The sequence below is a fragment of the Cryptomeria japonica genome, chromosome 10 (assembly GCF_030272615.1).
Source record: "Cryptomeria japonica chromosome 10, Sugi_1.0, whole genome shotgun sequence".
Taxonomy (NCBI): Eukaryota; Viridiplantae; Streptophyta; class Pinopsida; order Cupressales; family Cupressaceae; genus Cryptomeria; species Cryptomeria japonica.
Window position 1 is genome coordinate 314,029,050 of NC_081414.1, and position 18,497 is coordinate 314,047,546.

Genomic DNA, 18,497 nt, shown 5'->3' on the forward strand with positions numbered 1-18,497 from the left:
TTTTTTGATAAACAATTTTTTAAAATATTTGCTTGATTCTTATCTTTCCCTCATTTGTGGTCGACAGAGATTGTGTGACAACGACCCAGGTGTAATGGGGGCATCCCTTTGTGCCCTTTATGATCTCATTACTGCTGATGCAAATTCATACAAGGATCTGGCTACTAGTTTTGTTAATATCTTGAAACAAGTAGCCGAGCATAAATTGCCAAAGGGTTATGACTATCATCGTACTCCAGCACCGTTCATTCAAGTAAGTAGCTTTTTATGTCAATTTTTTTATCATATATTAACTTTAAATTTTATGCTTATCTTTTAAATGGGTCCATTTTTGCTTCATGTCGTAACAAGTATGATTATATTGGCATGCCTGCATCTGGATACATAGTGGCCATATCTAGTTTGTTGGTATCTTAGAAATTTACTGCATATACACTGCTCTTCTGTTAGCCACAAACAGGGCAGTGAAATTATAGTTCATACTATCACACCCTCAGTTCGTATATTTGATTGGTTGGCAGCAACATGTTCTAGACACATAGCTAAGGTGAGTATTGTTCCCCAGCTACATTATTCTTTATCCAGGTGGTCTAAGTTGCATGGAACATCTGTGACAGAATTGAGTTGGAGAGAAGAAATATTCGTTGAATATGCAAATGATGAGAGTTTTTGTAAAGAATCCAAAAAGAATCCTAGAGGTAGATGACAAGAATTACGTTGCCATGTATCTATCTCTAAACCCAAGAATAAGGACAGAGATGAATTTTGTTCTTCACCTAATGCTGGTAGCATGGTCTTAGTAAATATTACAACAGAAGAAGTAAAACATCCTGAAAGAGGCTAAAAGATGTGAATAACTTTGTAGTTTCATATGAAACTGGTCAAAGGAATAAAATTTAAAAGAGAGAATGTGAAAAATGTAAGCCTGTTGCAGCCCATGCTCATTTTGAACCAAACATAGGGATCCATTAGGACGGAAATCATTTCAGGCCTACTACTAGTAAATGGAAAGAACTCTATGTAGGTGTTAATTGGTGGACTAAGTGTGCCATATTTAATCATATCTTATTAGCTTAGTTAGCTATTTATGCAATCAACATTAATTGCAATTGCCATAGCAAATAACTTATTGACTCTATAGAGAGTCATCTTTTAGAAAACCAATTCTTGAAGTGTTTTGTAATCCTTTGTGTAGTCATAGAGTGTGGGCAATGGCTGTTTAACATAGTTCCACGAAGTTTCGTGACAGGGGGATGGGTTTCAAGGATGGGGGGACCAAGGGCCTAAGTTTGGAGACAACAACATGGCGGTAGTAGGGGGTGGTGCAAATACTTATAGTTTGTCAATTTTGATGCCGCAAGGCACTATGCACAACCACTAGCTTCTCTGATCGTCATAAGCCTATTCCTCTTGATTGACTTGATGAAGCTGTATGTAGACCAACTGCTCTTTGTAGCAGAGTAATTAGCAATTTGGGAAAAGAGACAAGTAGCAAGCATCCTCAACTTTGGTGCATCCTTGCCATGCCATGCCTACCATCCAATGGGGTTGGTTTGATCTAATGTAGCTCTATCTTGAAATGATAATTGAATGTTCTAATTAATTAAGTAGAGGAATAATCAATGGCCACGATTTTTAGGAAAAAATCATGCAAAACCCTCCTTGATTTTTATGGAAAAAATCATACAAAACCCTTCCATGATTTTTTGTGGAAAAAAATCAGAGAACTCTTCCTGATTTTTATGGAAAAAATCATATAAAACAAAACCCTTCCATGTTTTTTTCTGAAAAAAAATTAGAAAACCCTTCCCGATTTCCAATAGCAAACCACGTTTTTTTATTAAAAAACAATTCAAAGAAATTTCTGGAAATTTTTTCCCTTTGCTCTAATACCACGAAATGATAATTGAATGTTCTAATTAATTAAGGAGATAATTATTCCTTATATAGTAAATTACGAGACGATCTTTTCATAACGGAAACGATTTAGAATAGAAACACGAAAGACAGAAAGGAAAGTTCTTAAAACTTACTAAACATGTAAGACATAAACGAAAGTTTCTAAATACTAACTAAATGACTAAGATGAGCATTATATCAATATTACAATATTATTTTAATATATCCATCCCCGCCTCTGGTCTATTGAATGTTGGGTCACAAAGACTCATAAAGGCTAGCCATTGTGCTCTATGTTTGCTAGATTCCTCCTCAATATACATTTTCCCAAGGGCCTTTATGAAGCCTTCTTTCACCTCTTCATCATTAGGTGGAGGCACTCTCCCATGTCTTGCTGCATACAATTTGGGATTTAGAGCGTAGGGAGTCATATGAAATCGGGTGTTTATAATGGCCCACTATTTTATCACAACGAGCCTTATGTGCTCCTCATAAAATCCAAATTAGGATCCCTACTATGAATTGCTTGCTTCATCCATCCAAGCATGTTGTCAAAGGTCTCATAAATTTCTCCAAGGCTAGGAGAGTTTGTATCAGCATATCTTATGACTTGCACAATAGGTGAGGTAATGTAGCAAATATATATGCAAAGAATGAAAATAATTAGTGAATTTATAAGTTAGAAACTTAGAAACAATAAAAATTATAAAATCAGCAATTTATTAATTATTATGGAAAGTGATAACACAGAGAATGATTGCCAAGATGTTTGATATTTAATAGGGAGCGAAAGTCTTCTTAAATAAGGGATACAAAGATCTATTTGATAAGGATAGGATCAACAACTAAGAAAGTAGAGTACAATAACCTATATAAAAAGAATAAAAGAACATTTCTAAAAACTATCTTAATGGCTTAATTGACCATTATAAACTAATAAACTAATATTACTTTAATACCTTCCCTTAATGGTCAATCTACTAATGACACCAAGTTTATCTTAATTTATAATTGTTAGGCCTCAAGGACTTGTTAAGAATGTCTGCAGTTTGGTCCTTAGTTGGGCAATACTACAACATCATTGTTTCATCTTCTACAAGTTGTCGTATGAAATGACAATGAAGCTCCTCATGCATGCTTGTGTAAGATTGGATTCTTGACAAGTTTTAGCATTCCTTGATTGCTAAAAAACAAGTGTGAAGACTCTGCATGAGACATGTGCATGACTGAAAGCTTCCGTTGAAGCCATATTCCCTCACATGCTGCTTTGACTGTTCCCTAATATTTTGCTTATGTCAAGGAAAGAGCTACTGCCCGCAACTTCTTACTGGCACATGTGATTGCACCCATGCCAATATTGAAAACATATCTAGAAGTGGATTTTCTATCATCAACAAAACCTACACAATTTGAATACGTGAACCCAACCAGTGGAGGATTTGTGCTTCTATTGTACAAAATGGCAAAGTCAAGTGTCCCTTTCACATATCTCAGAACCCACTTTGCTACAACCCAATGTTCTGCCTTAGCTGTTGTCATGAATTTGGAAATGTAAGACACAACATAACTCAAATTAGGTCTAGTGGCGGTAAGATAGATAAGGCTGCATGCTAGTTACCTGAATGTTGACTCGTTGATTACCTTTGAGGCTGATTTGGCTAGAAACTTCCGCCCTTTCTCCATAGGGGTAGACGATATTATACAATCTGCCATTTTGAACTTGTTGAGCAAACTCTTGGCATATTTAAATTGAGAAATAAAAATACCTCCACTTGTTTGCCAAAACTCTACACCTAGGCAATAATGTAGGAGGCCTAAGTTTGTCATGTCAAATGATGTACTCAAATTACATTTGATTTGTTCAATCAAATATGCCTCACTACTTGTAATGATGGTATCATCTACGTTAATGACCAGTCGAATGATATCATTGCCAACACTTTTGACACATAAGTTCAGATCCAAAGGACTTATTTCAATCTTTATGTACCATGCATTGGGTGCTTTCTTCAAGCCATAAAAAGCTTTTGTTAGTTTGCATACTTGATACTCCTTTCCTGCAACTTGAAAACCTTGAGGTTGAGTCATGCGCACTTCTTCCTCCAAGTTGCCATTGAGGAAAGCACTCTTAATGTCCATTTGATGGACTTTCAACCAAACCGTATTGCCTTATAATTCACCAAACTGACTTAGGTGTTGGAGCAAAAATAAAATGCGTCGCCTGCAGTGTGACAAGTTGGAAGTTGCAGTTGTAGGTGATGGTGGCTGGTGAGGGCCATGCCATTGTGCACTTAGTGCCTATTCCTGGCAGGTGGTCCTGATGTGACTAGGGTCTAAACCCTTAGTCACTCGGTGACCAAACCAATATTTTTTTTGTTAAAATGATTTTAAAAAGCACTTCCTACTTCCAATTAAATAAGTTGTATCAAGTGCATTGACCATCCAATGAATTGATGAAAAGGTATTATTGGTTGATGCAGTTTGTGTATAGTGGTTGCTCCTTGATGATGCAAGATATACAAACTGAATATGCCAAAAACAAATTAATATTCTTTGTGGAGGGGGGGCGCTTTTTCTTGATGATCAGTATAGTTCATACAGTATGGCTAGGTATGAACATGTATAGATTTTGATAGGTAGTTCAAAAAATCTCTAATGCCCTCGGGACAAAGTCTCCATTTTTCAACAATTTGACAATTGATTTGTAGGTTTTCGGGCCTGTCGAATATAATGACAGGGTTAGAATTGGCCTAAAGTGGCTTGAAAATTCAGCTACCTCTTGTATTTGGCAACTTCAAACCCTAATTGAAATCCTTGCAGATTTGATAAAACATAATGAAATCTGGTGAAACGAAAGGCAAACCTGACTTTCTTTGATGCTGATGCCCTAGATTCAATCATGAGGTCTTTGAAACCATAACATGAACCCAACAAATTCTTCAAGCCATATGACAACCTTAGATTTGCGAAGGAATCTACAACACTGGAGCTTTGATGCCATGTAGGAGTTTATTGGTGACTTGTTAACACCCCCAAAATCCATGCAAGACCAAAACAACTTCCACAAGAGAGAATGGCAAGGATAGCTTGCATGATATGGATCCATGAAAAGATTGATTGAATATGAATTATACAATGAGACGCCTTGCTTATGAAGGCAATGTGTTATGTAGTATGACTAACTAACATGACAAATATTAAATGCCTAGGTAACTAAAAGAGCAAAATGATCCTCTTTTCTACATGTTAGGGACCATAATTGCAACTTGCTAGAATTCTACTACATTTACATCTATTGAGGTCTATTGCTTGATTCTGGCAAGCTCTCTAAAGTTTTCTTCCTCATCTTTTTGCTTAAATCTATCTAGCAACCTTTGGCTGAAGTCATCAAAAGTTTGCACAAGTTGATGACCTTGTGTGACTAGATCACTGTGCCACCAATCACAGGCAATGCTCACCAAGTGCAATGTGACAAACTGGATGGTGTCTTGGATCATAGGGTTAAGTGTGAAGTAGGTGGTTGGAAGTTAGTGCTGCCACCATTGTAATGGCTTTAAAAAATTGTAATATAAAATATTTACTAATTTTTGATTGCCAAGGTCTCGTGAGAGCGAGCTGACAGCATATGATGAGTAAATATCATTATTTAGCTCTCCTTGATCACTGGGATCTTGTGAGGGTGAGGTAAAAGCAAACAGTATATATATATACAGTACCCACACACATATACAATAAACAATAATGCCGAAAATGTGCAGCAATAGATTGAATTGAATAAATAGATGAAAATATGTTGAAATATCATCAAATAGACAACACATAAATAAGAAGTAGATTTCCTATTACAATATGGTGCTGCCAAATACAAATACTTGCTAGAAAATCAAACAAAAGCTTTCAACACAAATGCAACTTTTGAATGAGATTGTCCTTAGGAGATTAAAGGGGTTTTGTCTTCTGATCTCTAAATCCAAGGGTTTGTCTTTGAATTGATAGTTGAACACAAGGCTCAAGTTATGACATAAATTAGAAGAAAAATGATAGTTGTCTCAAAGGTGTCTAAGCAACTCAATCTATATCACCAGCAGGCCAGAAATTCCAATGCCTGATTTTTCCTTTCAAAGGTTGCAACTAAAACATGCCATGAATAACCACCACTTTATCATGAATACCAACTTACAACTCCTCATTAATGAGTGGTTGGAGAATGTGTCCCAGGGGTTATGACACCTCTGTCTAGAAATCCATGCCCATATAGGCTTTTTTTTATAATTCTTTAGTGAACTATTTTTTATCCATTTTGGAAAAATAAGAATAGGGCTCACAATCTCACATAAGATGATTAAATTAAATGGGACATTACACCTAGCATGGCTTTGGCTCTGGCCTGGCCATTTGACCTGAGTAGAACCTGTAGGTTTCCAAAGAGGAAGCACATTTAAAAAATCCAAAAAAAAACAGCCTAACCAACCCTATAAATGCATTTTTTGAAGGATTTAGAACTTGGGTTAAATAATAAAATTTTGGAAAATGATACATGCCATAACGTTCATTGTTGCTTTACCTGCTGGGGGCTGCTGATCTTAGGTCCTTGCTTTAGTTTTAGAAAGTAAAAAGTAAAAATTATTTTGTGCTGTGCCAGATGTAAAACAGCAGTTTCATGCCTTTATTTGGCTTGAAATAACAATAATAGCATTTTTTCTCCTATAGTATGAAAATTTCAGCATTTTTTAGTACCCAAAATCTTTTCCCTCTTGAATCTTGAATAATTAAATTCCATTTATACCTTTGGTTTGCAAGTCAAATCTTGATTCCAACTAATGCTACTATGATATAAACCATTTTGATTTATCTTTAACATGTATGATATTTTTTTTTGTTTTTTGCTCGATAATGGGCCGTAGCCAAAAATTTTATTAATATTTTAATCCTAGTACAACCCGACTCACTAGGGGCACAGGTAGGAAAGAGTTGGGCAGAGAAAACCTCCTGTCTAGCCCTGTGAAAAAAGAAAGTATATTCTACATTCTGGGCCTGCCATTTGTGGGTATAGACAGCTTGGGTCATCAACTAAGTTTAATGCTTGGTTGTTATAACCTAAATGCCGTTCTAGCATCCACTCTTATTCTCGGCTTGACAATCTTCATTAATGCGGATGACGGTAATGATGAAAATGCGAGTCAATGGAGTGTGTGGGTAATCAAGGATGCGTATGTGCCCGAGGATGTGCAATCCTACACACGAGTGATATCTCGGTAACCCTTACTTCAGAATTGAATGCAAGGAAAGTGGGCAGCCATCGCAACACGTGGCCTGAATGCTCAAAATTCTAGGTATAATGTAGAACGAAGGAAATCTATATAATAATAAAGTAAAAAAAACTGAAAAAAAATATGTAATATAAAATATATATATATACACATATGCGGTATATATATACATACATACATACATATTATTATACAAAATAAATGTAAGTATGTAAATATATACGCCAGATCATCCGACAGTATATATATGTTTATGTATCTGTATGCATATATATGTATATATGTTAGTATTTATATATATATATATATGTCATCCATATATATACATACATACATATACATATATATGTGTTTAGATGGCAATGTGACAGACGCGTATATCTATGCCCACATCTCCATATATAATTATATATATATCCATGTGATCTCTGTCTATATATATGTAAATATCAGTATACCGAAGGACTCTGGATCAAGGATGTCCATCTAAGGCAGAATCCATGGGATGGTTTGTCAGAGTCTTGTTGACTCCGTCTGCACCATCATTGGCTAGTTTATCAGCCAATTTGGTGGCCTCCCTGTAGATAGGATTTATTAGAATAATATCTTTCTCTGTGTTATTAATGGTCATTTAAGTTGTTTCTAATTTCGCCCCTAGTTAACGATTGTTTCTTTTAGAAACATCATCTTTGTAACTCTATTTAAAGGAGCTTTGTCTCCTCGATTAATTGAACAACATCGATTCTTTGAAATCCATATGTTTTTGCATCAGTATTATGGTATCAGAGCAGAGATAATTTTTGATAATTTTAGCTATTCTAAAAAATTTTGAAAAGAATTTTTTAGAAAAATTTTCGGAAGTTTTTCAAAGTGGTTTGCTTCTAGTTCTTGGGTTTTTTGCTGCAAATCGCGTCACGTGTCTTTGCCCTTGACTCGTGTCTATTCTCCACGTGTTTTTGCTTGATCTAGTTCATTCATGGCTGCCTAGGGTTTTTGCAATTTTTGACTAGGGTTTTGACTCTTTAGTTCAAGTTGAAATTTTATTATGGTTGTAGATTCTTGGTGTGTTTTTCGAGACCTCAATTGGGTTGTCGTCAATTTTTTTTGGTTGCATCGTTTTCCATGCCTCAAATTTTGAGTTGTCGGATCTACATTTTGATTTCAGATTCTTGGTGGGTTTTTCGAGAGCTTTTTTGGGTTCGTCTCATATTTTTTTGGGTGCCTTGTTTTCCATGCCTCAAATTATGTGCCAGCGAATTTGCCTTAAAATTTGCACCTGTACTTGTCTCAATGTATTGAAATTCGTACCCCGTGTTTCGTGCATTCAACATCTTCTCAGTACCTCATTTTTCGTGCCTCGAAAAGCATGAAGATGGCTTATGGGCATCGATGTTTGTTTCGGTTTTTAATATTTTTTTACCTAAAAGAAATTCTGATGGGTTTTAATATTTTTTTCCCTTAAAAAAATCTGTGGGTTTTAATAATTTTATCCTCATAAATTGTCTCTGGGTTTTTAAATACTTTTTGTCCCTAAAAAAAATCATGGGAGGGTTTATGATTTTTTCCTCAAAAATTGTACTTAGCTGCAATTTGTTTTTAGTCGCACCTGGAGTTGTTGTGCGAACATCTGCACTAGTCTCTTGTTTGCAGTCTATTTTCGAGCATCTTGCTTATCTGCAATAGTTTGGAGGGTTTGTCGATTTTTTTCTCAAAATCGTGACAACTGTTCTTTGTGTGTCTCTGGTTATAGCGAGAGACAGTTCTCCAACATCAGGTTGGACGATTGGTATTGTTTTGGGTATCTCCAAAAGTTCTGCAGTTTTTGGGAGGGTCGGTGGCGGGCTCATCTCAAGTGGCAGAGTCGGTGGCAGAGTCGGTGGCAGGCTCGTGTCTTCTGTTGCATCGTGTTCTGAGAAGAAGGGGGCAACCTTCTCTATTATTTCTCTTGGTAGTTAGAACAATGACCATTAAGGGAGGGTATTAGAATAATATCTTTCCCTTTGTGTTATTAATGGTCATTTAAGTTGTTTCTAATTTCGCCTCTAGTTAACGATTGTTTCTTTTAGAAACATCGTATTTGTAACTCTATTTAAAGGAGCTTTGTCTCCTCGATTAATTGAACAACATCGATTCTTTGAAATCCATATGCTTTTGCATTTGTATTATTCACAGTATAATTGCTGAAGTTTTTTAATAGTGAAAGAGCCCTATCCAGTAGGCATTTAAGCTCCCAACTTGGCATATGCCTAGTCCTAAGAGCATTGATAATGATAGCTGAGTTTCCTTCTATCTCTAATTTGGTTATTTTCAATTGCTTGCATAGGTTTAATCCTTCTATTAGACCAAATAGTTCTGCAATATTATTAGTACATTGATCCAAGTGTATTGATTTCGAACCAATCCATCTACCATTATCCATATGTATTATGCATCCTGCACCTGCCTTTCCTGGATTCCCTCTAGATGCCCCATCGAAGTTTAGTTTATACCAACCGCTCTTCGGGGGGACCATTTGCATGCCATCCCCAGAGCTGTTTTATCAGAGCCTTCTTTTTCAACGAAGGGGAGGATTTTAATGCCACTCCAGTGTTTTCTAATATGGTTGTCCCAATTTGTGAACACCTTGTCATGTTGTGGAATAGTTAAAATCTTGTTGTTGGAGATTTCCGTGATTGAGGCCTCTATTTTGGCTATAAGGTTCTCCACCCGCATCTTAGAATCCTTGAATATTCTCTGATTTCTCTCTTTCCAAATCTCCCATATGACTATAGTTGGGTTGCTGATCCAGAGGTTATGGAATAAGCTACTCTTTTTCATGATCGGCCATCCTCTGAACCACTCTATCAAGTTGGGGAGAAGAGCTCCAGACCAGCCCAGTTGTCCCATCAACCATTTCCAGCATCTTTGGGTGTAGTTGCAAGTCATGAATAAATGAGCATTTGTTTCTTCATCCTCACATAAAAAACACGTTGAGGGACATTCAAATCCCCTTTTTTTGAACTGTTCTGCTGTGAGGACCCTTTCTTGTATGGCTGCCCATGCAAAGACTCCTGCTTTTGGGAGGCACTATTTATCCCAACGCAGTTTAATTGGAATGTTGTCTTTGATTACCTTTGCCTCATTGTAAATTGTTTTAAAACCATCTCTACAATTGTATTGACCATCTTTGGACTTTGACCAGATCAATTTGTCTGCCTCTGGCCTGAAAACAATCATCCTACACTTTAGAATTTGTTGTAACTCCTGAAATTTGTTGTCCTCCATAAGGGCACTCATGGTTTTCCATTTCCACCCTACAGCTGAACTCAAGTCCATTATTGCATAATACTTGACATATTTTCCCCAAAGTGACGTTAATTGTTCTTTAACTCCATTGGTGTCCATAAATTTCTCTATTGGAGGCTGCCCACCCCAAGAGTCTTCCTAAAATAAGGCAGATCTACCATCATAAATGTCCCAAGCTAGGTGCTTGATGACAAGCTTTCTACATTCTTTCAAGAAATTCCAAATTCTAGAACCTTTTGGAGGGTCAGATTCTTTGAATATTGCTTCCCTACTGTTGTTTGCTAGATATTTGTTTCTGAGTATTCTAGCCCATTCGGCCTCCAAGAAAGTGTAAATTCTCCATACTAACTTTGCTCCTAGAGCCTTATTTTGCCAAAGAAGGTTCCTTATTCCGGTGCCTCTATCGAGTTTATCTCTGCATATTTTGTCCCATGATATCAATGTCATTTTCTTCTTCTCTGCACCTTGCCAGTAGAAATTTCTTATTGTTTGTGTCAATTTCTTGTGAGCCCCCACCGAGAGTGGAATGCATGATAGGAGGTATATAGGCATCGCTGCAAGAACTGATCTTATTAGAGTCAATCTTCCTGCACCAGACAGCCATAACCCTTTCCATGACGACAACCTTTTCTGTAATTTCTCACTCAGAGGATCCGATAATTTACTGGTCCTGGTGCCTTTATCAATGGGCATACCTAAGTAGGTGCAAGGGAGATGACCAATCTTGTATCCCAGCATATTTGCAATTTGTACCTCCTCCTGTGTTGTCATGTTGAAGAAAAATATCTCTGATTTCTCAGCATTCACTATCTCTCCTGACGCTTGTCCATATTGATCTAGAATCTTTTTTATTTCTTTAGCCTCTTTCACCTTCCCTTTTCCTAATAACATTGTGTCATCCACAAACTGCTGGTGAGTGGCATGGATCCACCCCACAAGTAATTTGGATTCTTGCCAACCTCCCCATCCTACGGGCCACGTCAAGGCTCCTTCCTAAGGCTTCTGACCTTGCCTTAAACCTCTAGTTATCTCAAAGAAACCTTCTGGTTTCCCATTTATTAGGACTGAGAATTTGGGACTTGAGATGCAGTAATGTATCCAATTAACCCATTGTCTATTAAAGCCAAAGGCTCTCAGACAACTACACAGGAAGAACCAATTGACTTTGTCATATGCCTTTTTAATGTCCAGTTTAATCAACATACTCGGTTGTCCTTGAGCTTGTATGGAGTGGATGGCTTCTTGTACTATAACTATCCCATCTAGAATCCATCTAGTAGGAACAAACCCTGTTTGTTCCTCTGAGATTATTGATGGCAATAGTTTTTTTAGCCTGTTGGGCATTACCTTTGTTAATAATTTGTATATCATATTACATAAAGAGATGGGTCTGAACTCATCCCATTTCGAAGGGTTTTCCTTTTTGGGCAGTAGAGCTAGGAATGTGTTGTTTATTTCCTTCAGAAATCTACTTGCATTGTGAGCTGATTCAAGGGCATCTGTTACCTCATCATCAATAATGTGCCAGCATTTCTGATAGAAGTCAGTAGGAAATCCATCTGGCCCGGGGGCCTTATCAGTTTGAAATTGTTATAGTGCAGATTTAACCTCTTTGGTGAATTTGGCATTAAGCATTTGGTTATCTTCTTTTGTTATTAATCTGGGTATATACTTCATTAGTTCGCTGTTGTTTGAAAGGTCCGAGGTTTCCCAGTTGTTTAGAACAAATAAGCATTAATCGTTTGGGGAATTAATCGGCAAAACAAAAGTATAAGATTTTTTGAAAAAATCGGGAAAAAATTAGGAAAAAATCGGATTTACAAAAAACGTAAAAAAATGTAGAAAATTAATAAAAAATTACTTTTTTTTAATATTTAAGGGTATTTCCATAGCATAGAGATATTGTAGGCAAATAAAATAGACACTTCAACATATGAATTGTAGATTTTGTTTGTTTATATTCATATCACTGATTACTTCATCTTTTCTGGTAAGGAGTAAGACTATAAGGTTGTGCACGTTTTACCTTCTTGTTAACCTTAAAATAGCTACTGAAGAAATTTTATGTTTGATGCTATCTGAGAGACTAATACAGTAATACTAATGCTTAACTGTATTCATATTTTACTAATACTAATACTTAACAATAATGTACTAATACTAACTTAACAGTTAACAGTAATACTAATACCAATACTGTTAAATATTAGTATTAATAGTATTAGAAAAATATGAATCAAATGTAATTGCTCTCACTTAAACAAATGAATATATGTTTTGAAAATTCCACGAAATAAACATAATATTTATATGATGACAATGAAATTGAATATTTAAAAAAAATTAATTTAATTATAAAAAATAAAGTTTAATATATTTAAAAATATTATTTTATTTATTATAAAAAAGTTCAAATAAATTTAATAATTAAATTTTTAAAGCATAAAACATCTCCACTTTAAATCTCCTTTAAGTTTATCAAATGACGTTGAACACCATAAAATTCGTAATATTATTTTAATAGAAACAGTAGTATTCCTTTAAAATAATTGTGTTGGAGCAAAAAGCGAAGAGGATATGTGTCTCATTCCGCATGAAGCTTCAAATATAGTTATTTCAATTCCACAAATCTCCCACCCTCAAAGCTGCATTGATGGAAAGAATGAAATTAATTTTTAATATTAAGCTGAACGAAATAGGGTGAACGCTGGCGATTAAAAGTTCAAATCGTGATTTACTCTGCAGTTTTTATTTATACGGATGACGTCAACAGGTGGCTGTGATTGTAGATGCCTCTTGGCGTAATAAATTATATACCCCGTATTCGCCGAACTATGGCCAAATTTACAGCCTGCAGGAACTCGTCACACGATTTTTGTCTCGTGATTTTCGTCATGCGATTTTTGGTCATTTCCTGAGCTGGTGTGGAAATAATATGTCGCGTGAGCTGCTATATAGGCAGTTTGCAGGGTTTTTTCTCCCTTTGCGGTTTTTTTGGGGTTTTAGCATCGATTTTAGGGCTTTTTTTGGCGCGATTTTAATAGCTGATTAATCAAACTGTTTAATCGTGATTAAACGCTGAAGAAATCGTTGAAAGTCGTTGACCAAAAATACACGATTTTTTCAAAAAATCGGCAACCTGGGCGATTCCCGGTTAATCGGGTATAATCGCAATTTTTTGACGATTGTTGCTGAAGTACTGTACTGCATCCTCTGCAATTTGCTTGTGATCCTTAATAACCATTCCATTGTCACAGGAGATCTGTGTGATTCTGTTCATTGCTCTTCTCATTTTGACATTGTTGTGAAAGAATTTGGTATTTTTTCACCATCCTCTAACCATGTTTCTCTGGACTTTTGTTTCCATAATATCTCTTCCTTAGCAAGAATATCCTCATATTCACATAATAGCCTCTTCTCTTCCAAATATGTTTCTTGGACCATACCGTTCATCATTACCTCTTTATTAATGATGTCCAGTTCCTTTTCAATTGTTATCTTCTCCTCAAAGATGTTTTTGAATTTCTCCTTGTTCCAATCTAGCAATTTGTGCTTGAGCATTCTAAGTTTCGATGCTAGACAGTACATCTTGGATCCAAAAAATGATCCTTCTCCCCACCAATTTTGAATGTTAAGGAAAAATTCCTCATGTTTCAACCACATCATTTCAAACTTGAAGGGGCTTCCTATGGTCTTTAGCTCCCCCATGACTTCTAACAGAACTGGATAATGGTCAGATCCTGACCATGGTTGAACTGTTACCTTCATTTCAGATGGGAAGGATGTTAAGTCTCCTTTGAAGAAGAATCTGTCTAGTGTTTCTGCAATGTTACAAAATCCAAGCCTCCTGTTATTCCAAGTGTGAATCCCTTCCTCTGTTTTGATTTCCAGAAGATTATTGTCATTTATCCAATTGATGAAATCTTTTTTGAGGTTGTCTGAGAGTTCTTATCCCTCCACGTTTATCTGTTTGATGGAGGATAGTGTTAAAATCTCCTCCTTGTATGATATGTATGATATTGTGTTGACACTGAATTGTTAATTATATCAGCCATGTTCTCAATTTTGAATTAAACTTTGTCTGTTGTATGCAAATTATGGTTATATATACACTGTATAGCCAAAACTGGCTATATTTAAACAAGGGAAAAAAGAAATTGGTGAACTGAAACCCTAACCCTTACTGGCAATTTAAGAATTGATGAGTCAAAATGTTGTTTGGTTTCCTCATCTTGACATTCATCTGTTTTCTTGTTATTCAACTGTACTATCAGGCATACATGGTAAAAAATGTTATTTGATAGCATCTTTGCCATACCCTTAAATTGCATTCTTGAAATTCTGCCATTAATGGCCTATATTCAGTGTACATTTGAAATACTCATTTCTGTATTTGCCAATTTGCCCTTTACTATTGCAGATCAAGCTGTTGAAAATCTTGGCCTTGCTTGGCGCTGGGGACAAGCAAGCAAGTGAGAACATGTATACTGTGCTAGGTGATGTCTTTAGGAAATGTGATCCGACAGGCAACATTGGGAATGCTATTGGATATGAATGTATATGCACAGTGGCATCTATTTATCCAAATTCAAAGTTATTGGAAGCAGCTGCTGAAATAACATCCAGGTTCTTAAAGGTTTAGAGTGTTTCTACCTCTGAATATATATTATATTTTGACATTTGGAATTGTCTGTTATCAAACAGTTACTGGTTTCAAGTAAAATAGGTGTATGTTTTTTTAAGGATTTTAATGGCATATCTTTTAACAACACTGTTTTTTATTTGTCTATGCATAGAGTGACAACCATAATTTGAAGTATATGGGCATTGACGCTCTTGGTAGAGTCATCAAGATCAACCCTGACTTTGCAGAGGAGCATCAATTGGCAGTGATCGATTGCTTAGAGGTCTGTTGTATGTCTGATCAGATTTTATGTCTTTGAAAATCTTTTGTAGGTCTTTTGGCATCTGCAATGTTGTTCTTGAAAGTAATATTGTAAACTAGAACTCCTCAGATTATTATACAAAATTATAGATGAACATACTGAATTATAGGAATTTAATTTGAATGAAAATAAATCTCACAATTATACCTATAGCATGGTAGATGTGCATAAATTGAAAGTGACCACATATTTACTTATAGATGAATGAAATAGTACAACACATGTTATTCATCCATGCACCTAAGAATCAAACAAAATCACTTGGAGAGAATAACTTCAACAAATGAGTAATATTGATTGAATGCATCTGTAGTATGCTTGAGAAAATGAAACTACAAAGAGATAAACTTCTTCAAAATTTTTCCCGTACACTGCATTCGAAGAGCTACTTATAAAAGATCAAAGTGACCTTGACCTTACATGGTTCTACCGTTGCCTTCTCACTAATTAAACTTTACAATGATTGGTGAATGGAAGTTGAGATTGTCAGCAAGAAAGTGAGACTCCAATTTTTAAATTTCTTTAACCTTCATGTTTTATATTCCTGCTCAGTCTGGACATGAGTCATGGAGAGGCCTGATTCAAAGCAGGAATTTTCATTTTAAAAGTGTTTTGAACAGGATTTCCTTGAAGATAACTGATTGTTGGCTATAATTTGATTGGAGAGTTCAAACTACAGTTGGACTGGTCTCATTGCAATACTGGTGGAACATAAGCAGTCTTTGTTCATAAACTATAGAGATGAACCATGACTGGAGGCCAACTATTGTGTAGTGTAGGGTTTGAGAGCAATCTACAGTTCTATGTGGTCTTCTCCCTCTTGACAAACGGCATAAATGATGAGATGGAGGTAGCTTGAATGGAGGCCTGGGAAGCATAACCATTTTACAAGTTTTGAAAGTTATAATTAAAGAAAAAGATCTCTTGCCTATGAATTTCAATCCCTACTTTGTGATGTTGTGGTTTGTGAAATGGTAATTGGATGCTCAATTAATGAAACGAAGGTTACATATAATGTAATGTCCCTACCTGATCTATTTCAACATATTAAAATTGATTGATATTCTTCAATTAGTTATTAACAAGTGCTTATCTATTTTCCTCGTTAGATGATTAATATAGATATTAAACCCTGTTACTACTTTTGTTTTAAGGGAGAAGGGTTTACATATGTTACCAAAGTGCTTAGACACCAACTACAATAGGTTCCCTTAAAGTTTACAAATCCAAGCCCTTACCTATCTTGGGTCTATACCCTCAAGGCTTATAGGTCGCTGATCCCCACCCTATCTTGGGACTTAACCTATTGCTTGGATTTAGACTGCCCCTCTTTGGAACATCTCATCCCCATCTTCTTAAATACTGATAGTAATAACATGATTTAGACTATAAGTACACTAACTTCTCATGTATTATAAATATATATGAAATTAAGTATGACTGTCATACATATTGCAGTTTATAACAATATTATTACTAGATTCTGCATAACAACTTTATCAGGCTTCATATACTAAGCACACATATTAAGCACATCCCCATGCATACCACCAAGAACACAAATGTTACTGCCTGTAACTTGATAACAATTCTGATCTGATCTGATCAATGGTTTTCAGATATTATCCGTTTTTCTTCCCCTTCCCCATTCCCTTTTTCTTTTAACATATATATTTTCTGAATGTCATATACCTTTGGATAGATACCACCGAGGGGGCACATCCTTTCTTTACGAAGGTAATATTTACTAACAAATCTGTCTTTTATTATTTAACATTTGAATTGATATTGTTTTACTATTCTCACACCTCTTGGATGATCATGTGTTTTATTATTATTTTATTGGGATAGTTGCAGCACTTGGTAATGATCGCACCTTCTATATGGTCTTCACCAAGTTGAATCTCTTGTCTTAACGGAGGCTGCCATAGTTTATTTTCCAACAAATTGTATCATTTTTTTATTGTGTCTTAATATTAATTAATCTCTTCTTTAAGTGTTCGCTGGCCACTATGGAATTAGTATAGTAAACAATTCATAATGAATATGCACCTCTTCATATTTTTTAATCACTGTCCTTCCTCACTTATGTAGGGCTGCGACCCTTATATAGAGGATCGTGAGAATTAGATTGTTTATGAATTAAATTTAATATATATAAATTATGTTTATGATATAAAACATTAAGATGTAATATTATAAGATAAAAATATACTATAAGGTTCATCACATTAATAATAAATATCAATGAATATTAATTAGAAAATAATAGTTTTCAAATAATTTTATTATTGATAATTATCATATTGGTTTAAGCTATATATATAATGGCCAAGGAGGGGACATGACATATAAAGACAATTACATTCGATGTTTCTAAACGAAACAGTCGATAGAAATAGAAACTATCTAATATATCTAAATATTTCTAAATGACCATTAAATAACTAAATATTACTTTAATACCCTCCCTTAATGGTCATCCTATCAACTACACCAAGTTGCCCCCTAAATTTTACAAACTTTTTTGGGCTTAGCGACTTGGTGAGGATGTCTGGAGTCTGGTCCTCAGTTGGAACATACTAGAATTGAACATATCCATCTTCTACAAGCTGTTGGATGAAATGATAGTGAAAATCAACATGTTTGGTGCGTTCATGGAAGATTGGATTCTTGGCAAGTTTCAGCACCCCTTGATTGTCACAGTACAAGGTGAAGGACCTGCTTGAGACATTTGCATGTCAGAAAGCATCCTTTCAAGCCAAATTGCCTCACATGTTGCTTCGATAGTTCCCCAACATTCTACTTTTGTTGAGGAAAGAGCTACTGCCTGTTGCTTCTTATTGGTCCATGTGACGACACTCGTACCCAGACTGAAGACATACCCAAAAGTTGAAAAATAATTGAATGCTTTATTCACGAATATACAACGTATATAAAGAGAATTACAGTATGGTGTTCTAAAAAGAACAAACCATTCAACTGAAGCTTCAACATGAAGCTAAAAAGTTAAAAAGCTTAAACAAGCTAAAAAGCTAAAAACTAAAAAGCTAACTACGCCTTCTAATAAAATAAGCAATAGTTAAACTAAAAAAAC

The 18,497-nt window shown here is 35.4% G+C and overlaps 1 protein-coding gene across 1 annotated transcript in view; it reads left to right on the forward strand.

The window, feature by feature from the left end:
* Positions 1-18,497, forward strand: part of LOC131041780 (AP-4 complex subunit epsilon) — a 151,923-nt gene that overhangs the window by 18,180 nt on the left and 115,246 nt on the right. The window contains exons 2-4 of the mRNA XM_057974988.2: positions 68-253; positions 14,875-15,090; positions 15,251-15,361. Of these exons, the coding sequence (XP_057830971.2) occupies positions 68-253; positions 14,875-15,090; positions 15,251-15,361 (513 nt within the window). The remainder of the gene's footprint in view (positions 1-67; positions 254-14,874; positions 15,091-15,250; positions 15,362-18,497) is intronic.